Raw genomic sequence first — 15,109 nt, forward strand, 5'->3', positions numbered from 1 at the left:
TATAAACCAGATTAGTCATTGTCTGGGGCTGGGGATGGTGAAATGAGACTGATTGCACAAAGGCTGAGTACTTTTTGACTAATGGAAATGTTCTATAAATTGACTGTGGTAGTAATTATACAACTGTAAATATTAATCACACTCATCAAATTATATATTTTAAAATGAATGGATGTTATTGTATATAAATTATAACTATAAAGCAGATTTTTTTTAAACGGTATATAGGTATAGGGCTTCACACCAGAGTGACAAGTGGCAAGTTAGTTGCATGGCAAATCGTGTAGATTCAGACAAAGGTGAAGAATTGGAGCAACTAATGAAATCAATCTACTGTATTAGGTTTGATTATAATAGAACCTACCTGTTGTTGGAGCTTTAAAAAAAATTGCCCTTGATAAAGAATTTGTTACTTAAAAAAGAAAAAAAGTTAATTGAGTGGGGGAGGAGGGAAGCCTAAGGAGTTGTGAAGAAGCTGCCTGCTGGTTCAATGATTAGAACTGTGATATCTTAAATATCTTCTAATGGCTCAGGCCAGTAGAAGACCTCTTCAGACTAGGTCCTTAGGGAGCTAGATGGAAGAAATTGCTAAACAGAGAAGGGGGGAAATTAGTAACAAAAATATCTCATTTAAAAAAGAGACTGCAGGGCTTCCCTGGTGGCGCAGTGGTTGAGAGACCGCCTGCCGATGCAGGGGACACGGGTTCATGCCCGGGTCCGGGAGGATCCCACATGCCGCGGAGCGGCTGGGCCCGTGGGCCATGGCCACTGAGCCTGCACGTCTGGAGCCTGTGCTGCGCAACGGGAGAGGCCACAACAGTGAGAGGCCCGCGTACCGCAAAAAAAAAAGAGACTGCAAACCAAAATTATATATAATAGAAATATAATGCTAAGAAAGATAACCACTAAAAATTAACCAGGACTTCCATTTTCAGGAAGATGGAGTAGACATACCTTTCCTGATTTCTCCCACTAAATACAACTAAAAAACCTTTACATTATATATATATATATATATATATATATATATATCATATATAGAAATATCCAACAGAGGACTAGTATCTAGAATACATAAAGAGCTCTCAAAACTCAACAGTAGAAAACAATCCAGTCAGAAAATGAGCTAAAATATGAACAGATATTTCACCAAAGAGGATATACAGATGGCAGATAAGCACATGAAAAAGATGTTTAACATCATTAGCATTAGGGAAATGCAAATTAAAAATCACAATATGAGATATTACTATACAACTATTAGAATGGCTAAGATTAAAAAGAGAGAGAGAGGACTTCCCTGGTGGTGCAGTGGTTAAGAATCTGCCTGCCAATTCAGGGAACACAGGTTCGATCCGTGGTCTGAGAAGATCCCATATGGCGACGGAGCAGCTAAGCCCATGAGCCACAACTATTGAGCCCACACACCTAGAGTCCGTGCTCCACAACAAGAGAAGCCACAAAATGAGAAGCCCGCTCACCGCAACGAAGACTAGCCCCCACTCGCTACAACTAGAGAAAGCCCGCGTGCAGCAACAAAGACCCAGCACAGCCAAAAATAAATAAATAAATAAATATTTTTTTTAAAGTTAAAAAAAAACCAAAACTAAATGCAACTACAATATGACCCAGTAATTGCATTCTTGGGTATTTGGGAGAGATGAAAACTTAAGTTCAGGGGACCTCCTTGGTGGTCCACTGGTGAAGACTTCACTCTTCCACTGCAGGGGGTGGAGGTTTGATCCCTGATCAGGGAACTAAGATCCCACATGCCATGCTGTGCAGCACAGCCAAAACAAAACCAATAAATAAATAAACAAATCTTATTTTTAAAAAACCAAAAAACTTAAGTTCACACAAAAACCTGTACACAAATGTGTATAGCAGCTTATTCATAATAGCCCAAAACTGGAAACAACCCAGATGTTCTTCAGCAGGTGAGTGGTAGGACAAACTATGGTATCTCCATACCAAACCACCAATAAAAAGACTAAACTGTTGTTTTTTTGTTTGTTTGTTTGTTTGTTTTGCGGTACGCGGCCTCTCACTGCTGTGGCCTCTCCCGTTGCGGAGCACAGGCTCCGATGTAGGGGACACACGAACCCGTGTCCCCTACATCGGCAGGCGGCCTCTCAACCACCGCACCACCAGTGAAGCCCGGGACTAAACTATTGATGCATACAACCACCTGGATAAATCTCCAGAGAACTATATGCTGGTAGAAAAAAAAAAACAGTCCCAGAAGGTTATATACTGTATGATTCCATTTATATAATTTTTTTGAAATGACAAAATTACAGAAATGAGAAACAGATTACTAGTTGCCAGGAATTGAGGAGGGGTGGGGATGGGAGGGAAATGAGTGTAGCTAGAAAAGGACAACATGAAGTATGTGTTGATGGAAATATTTTGTATCTTCATTATATCAATGGCAGAATCTCGGTTGAGATATTATACTATAGTTTTGTTGCAAAATGTTACCATTAAAGGGCATGTGAGACCTTTTTATTATTTCTTACAACTATATGTGAATCTATAATTATCTCAAAAATTTTAAGTTAGTTTCAAAATTTAACTGTCAGGAATTGAATGCACACCTAATGAAATTAACATATGGTACAAAGATTGTAATAAGTATGTTTAGAATTCTTAAAGAGAAACAATAATAAACTCTATTAAAAATAAAACTGATAAAAATAAAAAATAAAACTATGAACCAAACAGTAATTAAATAATGTCATGTAGATATGAAAAATTAACCAGTTTAAAATTTTGGAAATGAGAAAAAGTCATTTAAATATAATTATATATTATAGTCATTGAAATTTTTTAAAAACCTCAATACATTGGATAAATTCTAGGCTACATGTAGTCAAAGAAAAGATTATAAATTGGAAGAATCAAGCACAAAGAAAAAATATATGAGAGATCAACGTGAGTCCTAGAATAAAAAATGAAAGAATGGCAGAAAGACAGTAAATTAATATATAATAGGTAATGACTTTCCTGAATTAGAGAAATTCTAATTAGAAACTTAACTAGGTAGGTTGTACACTCCAAGTACTGTATACCAAACAGATAAATAAAAGTAAATTTGAGGAGACTTCCCTGGTGGCACAGTGGTTAAGAATCTGCTTGGCAATGCAGGGGACACGGGTTCCATCTCTGGTCCAGGAAGATCTCACATGCTGCGGAGCAGCTAAGCCCGTGCGCCACAACTACTGAGCCTGCGCTCTAGAGCCCACGAGCCACAACTACTGAGCCTGCATGCCACAACTACTGAAGCCCGCACGCCTAGAGCCCGTGCTCCGCAACAAGAGAAGCCACTGCAATGAGAAGCCCGCAACAAAGAGCAGCCCCCGCTCATCACAACTAGAGAAAGCCCTCATGCAGCAACGAAGACCCAACACAGCCAAAAATAAATAAATTAATTTATTTATTTTTTAAAAAAAGTAAATTCAGTATTCTGGTTAAATATGGTAGATTGAAAGTACACATTTACCTCCTACCTTCCCCCCTAAAACCCATTCAAATGTCAGTAAAGGGATTTTGTTTTTAAGATATAAACTCACAAGGTAAAGAAGACAGACCAGGTATAAATCAGTAAAACTTGGGACACTAGAAAGCAGATGCACAATGCTGATTTAAGAGACCTGAAAAAACAGAAGCTTGTTTGTTTCTTTGTTTACCTGAGGTTGGGAGGAAGGAGAGCCAAGAATAAGGAGTTTGCACCACGGATTTCTAGAAATATTCAGAAATTGGAAATATCAGAGTACCTTTGAACACAGGGAATATGGGGTGAAGCTGAAAACAGAAGACTGGCTGAAGGTCTAGAGAAGAAGCAAAGGCTGTACATTATTATCCCCATCCTACACAGCCCCTCTGCCATTACAGAAAACTGATGTTCACTCTTCAGAGAGTTTCAACCAGAGCAGGACACTGGGCATAGAGGAAGGCACGGTGCTGTACCAAGGACCAAGTGAAAATCCATATAACATAGAGAAACTGGCAGGCAGGTAAGAAATTAAAGAGTTCTTCTCTGGGGGAATCTGACAAGTCCTGGAAAGGAGGAAAAATCTCTACCAGTATTCATGGCTTAATGGAAAGGCCCACACATAGTGCTTCCAGTCCAATTTTTATTACCTTTCATTTAAATATGAACAAGATCCGAAGATCACCAAACTTTCTGAGGAAAACCTGAGAAACGAGAATGTAGGACAAAACAAACAGAAAAAAAGGAGTTAGAGGGAAAAAACTACTGCGAGAGCAAAAGACTATTGAGAGAAAAGAATATATAATGAAATATCTTCAGAGAGATAAAATACTGTATCCCATGAAACAAATACTTTTTTTAAATTAAAAATGGTAAAAATGAAAATTTCAGTATGTAGCCTAGAAGATGAAGAAAATCCCTTATAATATACAACCAGAAGACAAAGAAATGGGAAATAGGCTAGAAAGATAAGAGGATTAGTCTAGAAGGTCCAAATAGGAGTTCCAATAAGCAAGAACAAATGGCAAGTATAATTGATAAGAAGACAGAAAATTAATAAGGATATAGAAGATTTGAAAAACATTATCAATCAACTTGATCTATCATTTATAGGCTACCCAACAACTGCAGAGTATACATTTTGAAATATTCTTTTCAGGTGCACATGGGATGTTCTTCAAGATAGAGCATATTTTATACCATAAATTAATTCTCAATAAATTTAAAAGAATTGAAATCATATATAGTATGTTTTCTACTCACAATAGAATTATATTAGAAATCAGAAACAAAAAGATAGTTGGAAAATTCCCAGGTATTTGAAAATTTGACAACACTCTTCTAAATAAATCCAGAATCCAAAAAAAAAAAAAAAAAAAGCCAGGGAAACTAAATGTTTTGACCTGAATGATAATTAAAACATATCAAAACTTGTGGACTGCAACTAAAGTGGGCTATGAGGGAAATTTAGACCTTAAATGCTCATATTAGAAAAAAGATCTAAAACAGGGGTTGGTGAACATTTTCTGTAAAGGGCCAAATAGTAAATATTTTGGACTTTGAGGGCCATATAGCCTCTATTACACATACTCAACTCTGTCTGCCTTGAGGTGTGAAATCGGGCATAGGCAATGGGCAAATGAATAAATGTGGCTATATTCCAATAAAACTTTATTTCTGAGCAGTATTTGAATTTCATATAATTTCACATGACAAAATATTATTCTCCTTTTCATTTTTTTCTACCACTAAAAATATAAAAAACATTCTTAGCTTGTTAAAGATACCTTTAAAATATTTCATGGTAGAATGTTTATGACCTTGTGATTAGACATAAAAAGCACAAACAATAAAGGAAAAGCTGGGCTTCCTTGGTGGCACAGTGGTTGAGAGTCCGCCTGCCGATGCAGGGGACACGGGTTCATGCCCTGGTCCGGGAAGATCCCACATGCCGTGTAGCGGCTGGGCCTGTGAGCCATGGCCACTGAGCCTGCGCGTCCGGAGCCTGCGCGTCGGGAGCCTGTGCTCCGCAACGGGAGAGGCCACAACAGTGAGAGGCCCGTGTACCGCCAAAAAAATAAAATAAATAAAATAAAATAAAGGAAAAGCTTAGTATATTTGACTTCATTCAATGTAAAACTAACCAAAAATAATTTAGAATTAAGGCAAAAAAAAAACCAATATTAAAAAGTCCATGTCAGGGAATTCCCTGGAGTTCCAGTGGTTAGGACTCCGTGCTCTCACTGCCTAGGGCCAGATTCAATCCCTAGTCGGGGAATTAAGATTCCGCAAGCTGTGAGGTGCAGCCAAAAAAAAAAAAGAAGTCCATGTCAGACATTTTATACCATGTTAAATTCCAGGTGGATCAAAGATTTAAATATAAAAAATCAAACCATAAAAATACTAGAAGAAACCATAAGAAAAAAACTATTAATAAAGTGATGGAATGGGGGAAGCCTTTTGAAATATGACAGAAATTCTGAAGCCATAAAAGATTGATAAATGTAACAACCTAAAAGTAAGTAATTTCTGCATAGCATTAACCACCGTTGGCAAATGACAAACTGGGGGGAATATCTGATTTGTAGTACAGTCAAAAGGCTTACTGTGGTATATAAACAGTCACAAATAAGAAAAAGACTATAATTCAGTAGAAAAATGAGCAAAGGATATGAACAGACAGTTCATTAGAAGGTAAATACAAATGTCTCATAATGGTATCTTGTAATGAAATGCTATACAAACTCATAATAAGAAACATGACATTAAAACTACATAAAACACCATTTTTCTCCAATCAGATTGGCAAAACCAGAAAGTTTGAGGAACACTGTGTTGCCACAGGGAAAGGACAACAGGTGTTCTCATGAACTACTGGTGGGTTTATAAATTAGTACATCCTCTCTGAGGGCAAATTGGCAGTATTTATGAAAAATCCAAATACAAATGCTCTGTGATTAGCAGTTTTACTTATAGGAATTTATCCTACAGACATATTCTGTGATATGTAAGATAAGACATTTGTACTAGGTTATTTATTCAGCATTATTTGTAACAGCAGAAGAATGAAGCAACCTAAATGTTCATCAACCGGGGACTGGATAAATAAATGATGGTACGATTTGAACTCATTCATATGCAGCCATTGAAAAGAATGAAGTAGTTCTATGTTTACTCATATGGAATGATCCAAAATATATGGTTACGTGGAAAATGTGCAGAACATTGGTGTACACTGCTACCATTTGAGGAAGAATGTATAGACATATTTGCTTATAAATATATAAAATACCTCTGGAGGAGTACATGGATATCCATGGATGTTTCTGAGTATGGGACCTGAAAAGCTGAAGAACAGTGACAGGAGGGACACTTCATTTTATATTGGGGTTTGTTTGCATTTTTCTTTTGCTACCTTTTAAATTTTGGAGTGTGACTATGGTATCTATTCAAAACCATTTTTAAATAAAATGAACATGTCAGGAATGTTGATTGTGATGTCATTTAAGAGTGAATATGTGCAAGAAACATCTAAATTTCCATCAACAGTATGTATAAATTGTGGTCAAATCATGCAATGACATACTTGAGCACCATTAAAATAAATGGGTTAAGCTCTTCATGTCAACATTGATAAATCTCAAATTTGTAATGTTAAGTGAGAAAGGTAAGTTACATACCCAGCATGATCCCATCAATGGCAAGTTTGAAAATATAGTAAACAATGGTTTTCAACTATGGTGTTTTATTCTTTAAAAAATAAATCTGTTGCAAGTGTAGCACAAAATTTTGTAAATCCATTGAGCTGGGTGGTGGGTACATGAGTTTTTGTTTAGTTATCCTCTGTATTTTTTTAGTGTATTTGAAACACTGCGTCATTTTTTAAAAGTTAGGAAAATGTGCCTTAACTGGACCATGGAATCTTTGCAACCGTTGCCCATCCTAAGGGGCCCTGGTAGTGTTGTAGGCAGTTCCCGTGGAACTATTCCAGCCTAATGCTGTTAGGCCCACTGGGACCTAGAGCACCCCCTAAACCCTCCTACAGGAGCCAGAATGCTACTCAAATGGAAAATACTCTTCTCAGTGGTCAACAGCATTTCTCTTGTCTATATCTGAGTCTTCTTGTCTTCCAGGGATGTTGGTAGTGAATGTAACATGGAGGAACAAGACTTACGTAGGTACACTTCTTGACTGCACACGACATGACTGGGCACCCCCCAGGTAAGCACTTTACAGCTTTTTAGTTTATGTTAATCTGAACCACCCTCATCAGTGATCCCTTATACCTTTATCCTGTTAGAGTTGGACAGCTTTTAAAAGACACCCAGCTTTTAAAGGACAGTTATGTTATAGAAACAAGGGAAGGCATTATATTCATCTGGCATTCAAGGAGAATAAATCAATGGGTAGGAATGGTGAGAAGATCCTATTTAAGCCTTTATCTGGAATGACTGAATTCTGGCTTCTACCTACAGTCACCTTGAGACCAAGGCAGAATCTGACTACAGGTGAACAAGCATTCATTGATGATGTTTTTTGATAGTAGCTGTCTCTCAGAAGTTTAAACTCAAAAACATTTTCGGTTTCATAAACTCCACTAGACATTCTGGGTTTCACAAGGACCTTTTCAAGTTGCAGTTGGCCGTAAGACTGATATTTCAGTGAATAGCACTTTACGGCTTGTTCCTAATATTAATTTCCAGTTTGTCAGGGTTAGGGGAACCCAAATCTTGGGGAATAATTTATAGTTAGTATGCAGATAACATTCTAGGAGCTCACCAGTTAATGCAGTTACCATGCTTTCAGAAGTTCCTTTAACAAATCATATTCACTGAAAATGATAGTTACCATATGGACAGTTCTTCTGGAGGCTGCAGCTAAACTGGTTTGAAGATAGCTTTTTTTCTTAATAATATCCTGTTGTGTTTGTCATTTGCCAAGGTTCTGTGACTCTCCCACCAGTGACTTGGAAATGCGCAACGGTCGGGGTAGAGGCAAACGTATGCGTCCCAACAGTAACACACCTGTCAATGAGACAGCCACAGCCTCTGACAGCAAAGGGACCAGCAGTAGCAGCAAAACCCGAGCTGGAGCCAATAGCAAAGGCCGTCGGGGCAGCCAGAATTCTTCAGAACATCGCCCAGCTGCCAGCAGCACCTCTGAGGATGTCAAGGCCAGCCCTTCCTCAGCTACTAAGCGGAAAAACAAACCCCTTTCAGACATGGAGCTGAATTCTAGCTCAGAGGACTCCAAAGGGAGCAAGCGTGTCCGTACTAATTCCATGGGCTCAGCCACTGGCCCCCTTCCTGGGACCAAAGTGGAACCCACTGTTCTAGACAGAAATTGTCCTTCCCCAGTACTGATTGACTGTCCCCACCCAAACTGCAACAAAAAGTACAAGCACATCAATGGACTTAAGTACCACCAAGCTCATGCCCATACAGATGACGACAGCAAGCCAGAAGCAGATGGAGACAGTGAGTACGGAGAGGAGCCCACCCTACATGCAGACCTCGGGAGCTGCAATGGTGCATCTGTCTCACAAAAAGGTTCCTTGTCCCCTGCCCGCTCCGCTACCCCCAAAGTTCGGCTCATAGAGCCCCATAGCCCTTCTCCTTCAAGCAAATTCAGCACAAAAAGCCTCTGTAAGAAAAAGTTGAGTGGGGAAGGGGACACAGATCTCGGGGCCTTATCCAATGATGGCTCTGATGATGGACCCTCAGTAATGGATGAAACAAGCAATGACGCCTTTGATTCTTTGGAAAGGAAGTGTATGGAAAAAGAAAAATGTAAAAAGCCCTCTAGTTTGAAACCTGAAAAGATTCCTTCCAAAAGTTTAAAGTCAGCCCGGCCCATTGCCCCTGCCATCCCCCCACAGCAGATTTACACCTTCCAGACAGCCACCTTCACAGCAGCAAGCCCAGGCTCCTCCTCAGGCTTGACCACCACAGTGGTCCAGGCCATGCCCAACAGCCCCCAGCTGAAGCCCATTCAGCCCAAGCCCACTGTGATGGGAGAACCTTTCACAGTCAACCCTGCCTTGACTCCAGCCAAGGACAAGAAAAAGAAAGACAAAAAAAAGAAGGAATCTTCAAAGGAACTTGAAAGTCCTCTGACCCCTGGGAAGGTGTGTCGAGCAGAAGAAGGCAAAAGCCCATTCAGGGAATCATCAGGAGATGGGATGAAGATGGAGGTGCTCCTAAATGGCTCCTCAGACCCCCACCAGAGCCGACTGGCTAGCATCAAGGCGGAAGCTGACAAGATCTACAGCTTCACGGACAATGCTCCCAGCCCTTCAATTGGAGGCTGTAGCCGCTTAGATAGCACTACCCCTACCCAGCCCATGACCCCCTTACATGTAGTGACCCAGAATGGGGCTGAAGCCAGCTCAGTCAAAACCAACAGCCCTGCATACTCCGACATCTCTGATGCGGGGGAGGATGGGGAGGGCAAAGTGGAAAGCGTCAAATCAAAGGACCCTGAACAGTTGGTTAAGGATGGGGCCAAGAAAACCCTTTTCCCCCCTCAGCCACAGAGCAAAGACTCACCATATTACCAAGGCTTTGAGAGTTACTACTCTCCAAGTTACACACAATCCAGCCCAGGGGCTCTGAACCCCAGCAGCCAGGCAGGGGTGGAGAGCCAGGCCCTGAAGACAAAAAAGGATGAGGAGCCTGAGAGCATAGAGGGAAAAGTGAAGAACGATGCCTGTGAGGAAAAGAAACCAGAGCTGAGCAGTTCCAGTCAGCAGCCCTCCGTCATCCAGCAACGTCCCAACATGTATATGCAGTCCCTGTATTACAACCAGTATGCCTATATGCCCCCCTATGGCTACAGCGACCAGAGCTACCACACCCACCTCCTGAGCACTAACACAGCTTACCGGCAGCAGTATGAAGAACAGCAGAAACGGCAGAGCTTGGAGCAGCAGCAGCGGGGACTGGATAAGAAGGCAGAGATGGGCCTGAAGGAGCGGGAGGCAGCACTCAAGGAAGAATGGAAGCAAAAGCCGTCAGTTCCACCAAGTCTCACCAAGGCCCCCAGCCTGACAGACCTGGTGAAGTCAGGACCCGGGAAGGCCAAGGAGCAAGGGGCTGACCCTGCCAAATCAGTCATTATTCCCAAGTTGGATGACTCTTCCAAGCTCCCCAGCCAGGCCCCGGAAGGACTTAAAGTAAAGCTGAGTGAGGCCAGCCACCTAGGCAAGGAGGCCTCTGAGGCGAAGACAGGTGCCGAGTGTGGCCGACAGGCAGAGGTGGATCCAATACTCTGGTACCGACAGGTAACTGTTCCAGAAGGAAATAGAAATACCGTTTGATAGTTTTTCTGTCTCCCTCACAAATCAGGGCTGTCCTTTTGTAGGGAATCAACAGAATACAGATTAGCAGAAGAAATCTTATGATTTTACGGATTCTTTACTTTGGTAAATCATTTTAACTTTTTTTGTTTGTTTCTTATTTATCTTTGGCTGCGTTGGGTCTTCGTTGCTGCACGCGGGCTTTCTCTAGTTGCATCGAGCGGGGTCTACTCTTTGTTGCAGTACGCGGGCTTCTCATTGCGGTGGCTTCTCTTGTTGCGGAGCACGGGCTCTAGGTGCGCGGGCTTCAGTAGTTGTGGCACGTGGGCTCTAGAACGCAGGCTCAGTAGTTGTGGTGCATGGGCTTAATTGCTCCACGGCATGTGGGATCTTCCCGGACCAGGGCTCAAACCTGTGTCCTCTGTGTTGGCAGGCGGATTCTTAACCACTGCGCCACCAGGGAAGCCCTAACATTTTTTTTTAAAAGCACTTTTTACACCAGTAAAAGATGTTTTTCCCATTTGACAAGAGAGGCCCAGGTAAGTTAGCTTGATTTGTCTGGAATTACATGAGACTTAACTGGCAGAGCCAGAACTGGAACTCAGGTATCTAGTGATTCCTAGTCCATTGTTTCTTCCACTGTGTGGTTCCTATGGAATGAGTTAATGGTGGTCTCTCCATTTTTTAAAGTAGGCCAGAAGTATGCAACGCAGACCGAGTTACTCTCAAAAAGATTTTCTAGGCAGAGTTAGAACTAAAAACTTTGGTCTTACATTTTGCTCTGTTCCTCAGACTTGGAAAGTCTCCCCTTCCCTCTTTGTGCCACAGTTAGACCACCCTCCTCTGAGCGGGGCAGCACCTGTAGCTCTTTGCCCCTGAGTTTGCTCTAAAGAAGGGAAACCACCTAAATATCCTTGGAAAGGGAACAGCTTCTTCTAGTCAAAGAGTCCTTTCCCCAGAATGCTTGTTCTCTCCTAGAGAAGACCCACTGGTGGATTTTCCCTTTCTTTCACCACATCTTATTTCCTTTATGGGGGGAGGAGAGAGGCGTTTAAGCAGGAGGGACCAGAGGTGATTTTAAACAAAGGTCAGTAGAGGCCAAGATCCTTCTGTGCCCCAGCCAGATGTCTAGTATTATCTGCTCTGGTGTTTCTAAGGGGACATTGGGCTTGAAATCTCTATCTCTGTAAAACACTCAGAGCTCATTCTGTGATTGTTGTAGGAAGCAGAGCCCCGGATGTGGACATATGTTTATCCTGCCAAGTACTCAGACATCAAGTCAGAGGACGAGCGGTGGAAGGAGGAGCGGGACCGCAAACTGAAGGAGGAAAGGAGTCGGAGTAAGGACTCTGTTCCCAAGGAGGACGGGAAGGAAAGCACAAGTAGTGACTGTAAGCTGCCCACGTCTGAGGAATCCCGCCTCGGGAGCAAGGAGCCCCGACCAAGTGTCCACGTGCCTGTGTCCTCTCCCCTCACCCAGCACCAGTCCTACATCCCCTACATGCACGGCTACTCCTACAGCCAGTCCTATGACCCCAACCACCCCAGCTACCGGGGCATGCCTGCCGTGATGATGCAGAACTACCCAGGTACGGCACCAAATTCCAGCTGCTGTTCCATTCAATGGGAAGGTAAATGAGGCACAGATTTCGAATCCAGAGTTTTCTTGCTCAGCTCTAAGGCTTACTGAGGCTCAGGTAGATGACAGCTCTGATTTGAATGTGGCCTTCTGTGAAGTGGTCACTAATCCTGAGCTCCTTGAATGACCCCTACTTACAGTCTGTGGGACCACTCCTCCCTCCCTTGCACCAGCTAGAGGGTTAACTCTACAGTCAATTTTTATGGATAACTAAAGGCAAAACCCCCTCTCTACCAGAGCTGTCTTCCCTCAGCTGGGATTTTCTGAACACATACTCTAGGGACTTCCCTGGGGTTCCCAGCGGGTACAGGTTCAATCCTTGGTCAGGGAACTAAGATCCCACATGCCTTGGGGCGTGGCCAGAAAAACAAACAAACAAAAACACATACTTTCTACATTTTGCAATGTGCTAGGCACTGTGGGGAATACAAAAGAAATAGGGAAGACTAGCTCAATCCCCTCAAGGAGCTTACAACTTAATTGTAGCAGGAGAGAAACGTGGAACAAATAAAATTCAACCCAGGAGAGTGCATGTATTCATTTGCAAGATTGTGTTTAGCTGTAAGGTCAGGAGGCAGTCGGTGAGGGGAAGAGCAGTTTGAAGTCAGACTTGGGGTAAGTCCAGCTAGAAAGATTCAGTCTGGGAAAGATAAACTCTATACTGCCATCCATGAGTTCTTGGGGAGGGGGGCACAAGGTAGGAGTTAAAGTGTTTTTTAACTTGTTAGAAGAAAAGGCTCACTTTACTCACTGATCTCTGTTGCCTGAAGAGCCATGTGGGATGCTTCTGGGGTGGAAGACTCCTTCTTTCACTTCTTGGAGCTCCCACCTCCCTATAGGAGAGCAGCTGAAATAGTCTTGATATTGACATTATAAGGCAATACTAAATAGGACAGGTTGGCTTTTCAAACTGAGATAGGAAATTGTCTCATCCTGCAGTATTCCTTTCTCCTGTTACCCCAGTCCTTCTATATAAAAAGTTGTTCCATTTGTTGAGTACTTGCTCTGTGCCAGGCACTGGACTAGGTGATTTATGTACATTATCTTATTTAATCTTCTCTGGCATCCTGTGAAATAAGTATTGGTATCTTCATTTTGATGGTCAAGAAACTGAAGCTCAAAAGGTTAATTTGAGCTAATTAATTTGTTAATTTTGTTCAGGGTTACCTAACTGGTAAGTAGAGGAAGGATTTGAGCCCAAGGACATCTCCAGATCCAATACCTTTCAAATCCTATGACTGTGTCACCTCTCCAAGATGAATCTGAGATTGGGGCTCTAAGGAAGTTGGTTCCCCAGAAACTGAGGGCCATGTTCCTAATATCCCTTAGCTGTTTGCCTCTAGAGCTCAGTAAAGGAAGTACACACTGAGTCTCAGCCCGAAGACACTGTGGTAGAAAATATCTCAGCCTGAGCCTCACCAGGCTCACTGAAGCAGAGTTTCTTCTCCCTCTCCCATTGCTTTGACTGCTTTATTTCTCTTCCCCAGGTTCCTACCTGCCTTCCAGCTACTCTTTCTCCCCGTATGGCAGCAAGGTCTCAGGGGGTGAAGATGCTGACAAGGCACGAGCCAGCCCCAGTGTCAGTTGTAAATCCAGCTCAGAGTCCAAAGCCCTGGACCTCTTGCAGCAGCATGCCAGTCATTACAAGAGCAAGTCTCCCACGGTGAGGGAAGTGCAGTGACACTGACTGTTGTCAGAGACCAATAAGGCCAGATCCAGGGTCTGGGAGAAGATGGACTAGTTCAAGTCCTAACCACAGTGTGGTTTGGCTGACTTGACAGTAGCTCTGCCAGGCACCTCCTTGATTCTTAGGTGTCCTGCATCTTTAAGGAGTCGTAATGTGGGCTCTGGGCATCTTGCTTTCATGTATGTGTCTCACAGTAGAGCTTTTGTGTCTGCTTTCCTTTCCAGATAAGTGATAAAACTTCTCAGGAGAGAGATCGGGGAGGCTGTGGGGCGGTTGGGGGTGGTGGCAGCTGTAGCAGCGTCGGGGGAGCAGGCGGGGGTGAAAGGAGTGTTGACCGGCCCCGAACCTCCCCTTCTCAGCGCCTGATGTCCACACACCACCACCACCACCACTTGGGGTACTCGTTGCTCCCAGCACAGTACAACTTACCCTATGCAGCAGGTAAGCCTCACTTCCCCACTTCCTATCCTTTCTACTCCATCCCAGTAGCACTGCCCACAGCAGGGGGCCCCTGGCAAGAACCCCCCCCCCTTTTTTTCCCTTGAGCGTCTCATCTGTCCATAATCCTAGCCTCTTGCAGACAATCAATAAAATCATGACATTTGTTTCGTCCCTTGGAGCTTGGGGATTCTCAAACTCCTCCAGAAAATTGACTTTGGTATTCAGAAGAGTAAGGAGCAGGTGTTCTCACAGCCAAAGAGTAACAAGCAACTGAAAAACAGAGCCTGACTGTCTATCCCGAGCCGCTGTATCTATCCAAGCATCAGATTTTCTTCTGTCAGCACCCCAGAACTCAGTGGAGCTAGGAATTTAAGGAGAAGCTCTTCCCAGTACCCACTCAGCTGGCAAAAAGGGAGAGTGCTTAAGGGGAGGGCCTGGGAGTGCCACACTAACACATCCTCCTTCTCACTCAGGGCTTTCTTCTACAGCCATTGTTGCCAGCCAGCAAGGCTCGACTCCTTCACTCTACCCACCCCCCCGGAGGTGAGAATG

The 15,109-nt window shown here is 42.8% G+C and overlaps 1 protein-coding gene across 3 annotated transcripts in view; it reads left to right on the forward strand.

Moving 5' to 3' along the window:
- Positions 1-15,109, forward strand: part of ZNF609 (zinc finger protein 609) — a 228,760-nt gene extending 213,651 nt beyond the window's left edge. For 2 of the 3 annotated variants that reach the window (XM_082617491.1, XM_082617490.1), the window contains 6 exons: positions 7,627-7,714; positions 8,435-10,775; positions 12,013-12,379; positions 13,917-14,092; positions 14,341-14,557; positions 15,031-15,109. In XM_082617491.1, the coding sequence (XP_082473617.1) occupies positions 7,627-7,714; positions 8,435-10,775; positions 12,013-12,379; positions 13,917-14,092; positions 14,341-14,557; positions 15,031-15,104 (3,263 nt within the window). In that variant the 3' untranslated portion in view covers positions 15,105-15,109. The remainder of the gene's footprint in view (positions 1-7,626; positions 7,715-8,434; positions 10,776-12,012; positions 12,380-13,916; positions 14,093-14,340; positions 14,558-15,030) is intronic. The other variant, XM_082617492.1, reaches the window with a different exon arrangement.

The sequence above is a fragment of the Mesoplodon mirus genome (genome assembly GCF_964341445.2).
Source record: "Mesoplodon mirus genome assembly, chromosome: 4".
Lineage (NCBI taxonomy): Eukaryota > Metazoa > Chordata > Mammalia > Artiodactyla > Ziphiidae > Mesoplodon > Mesoplodon mirus.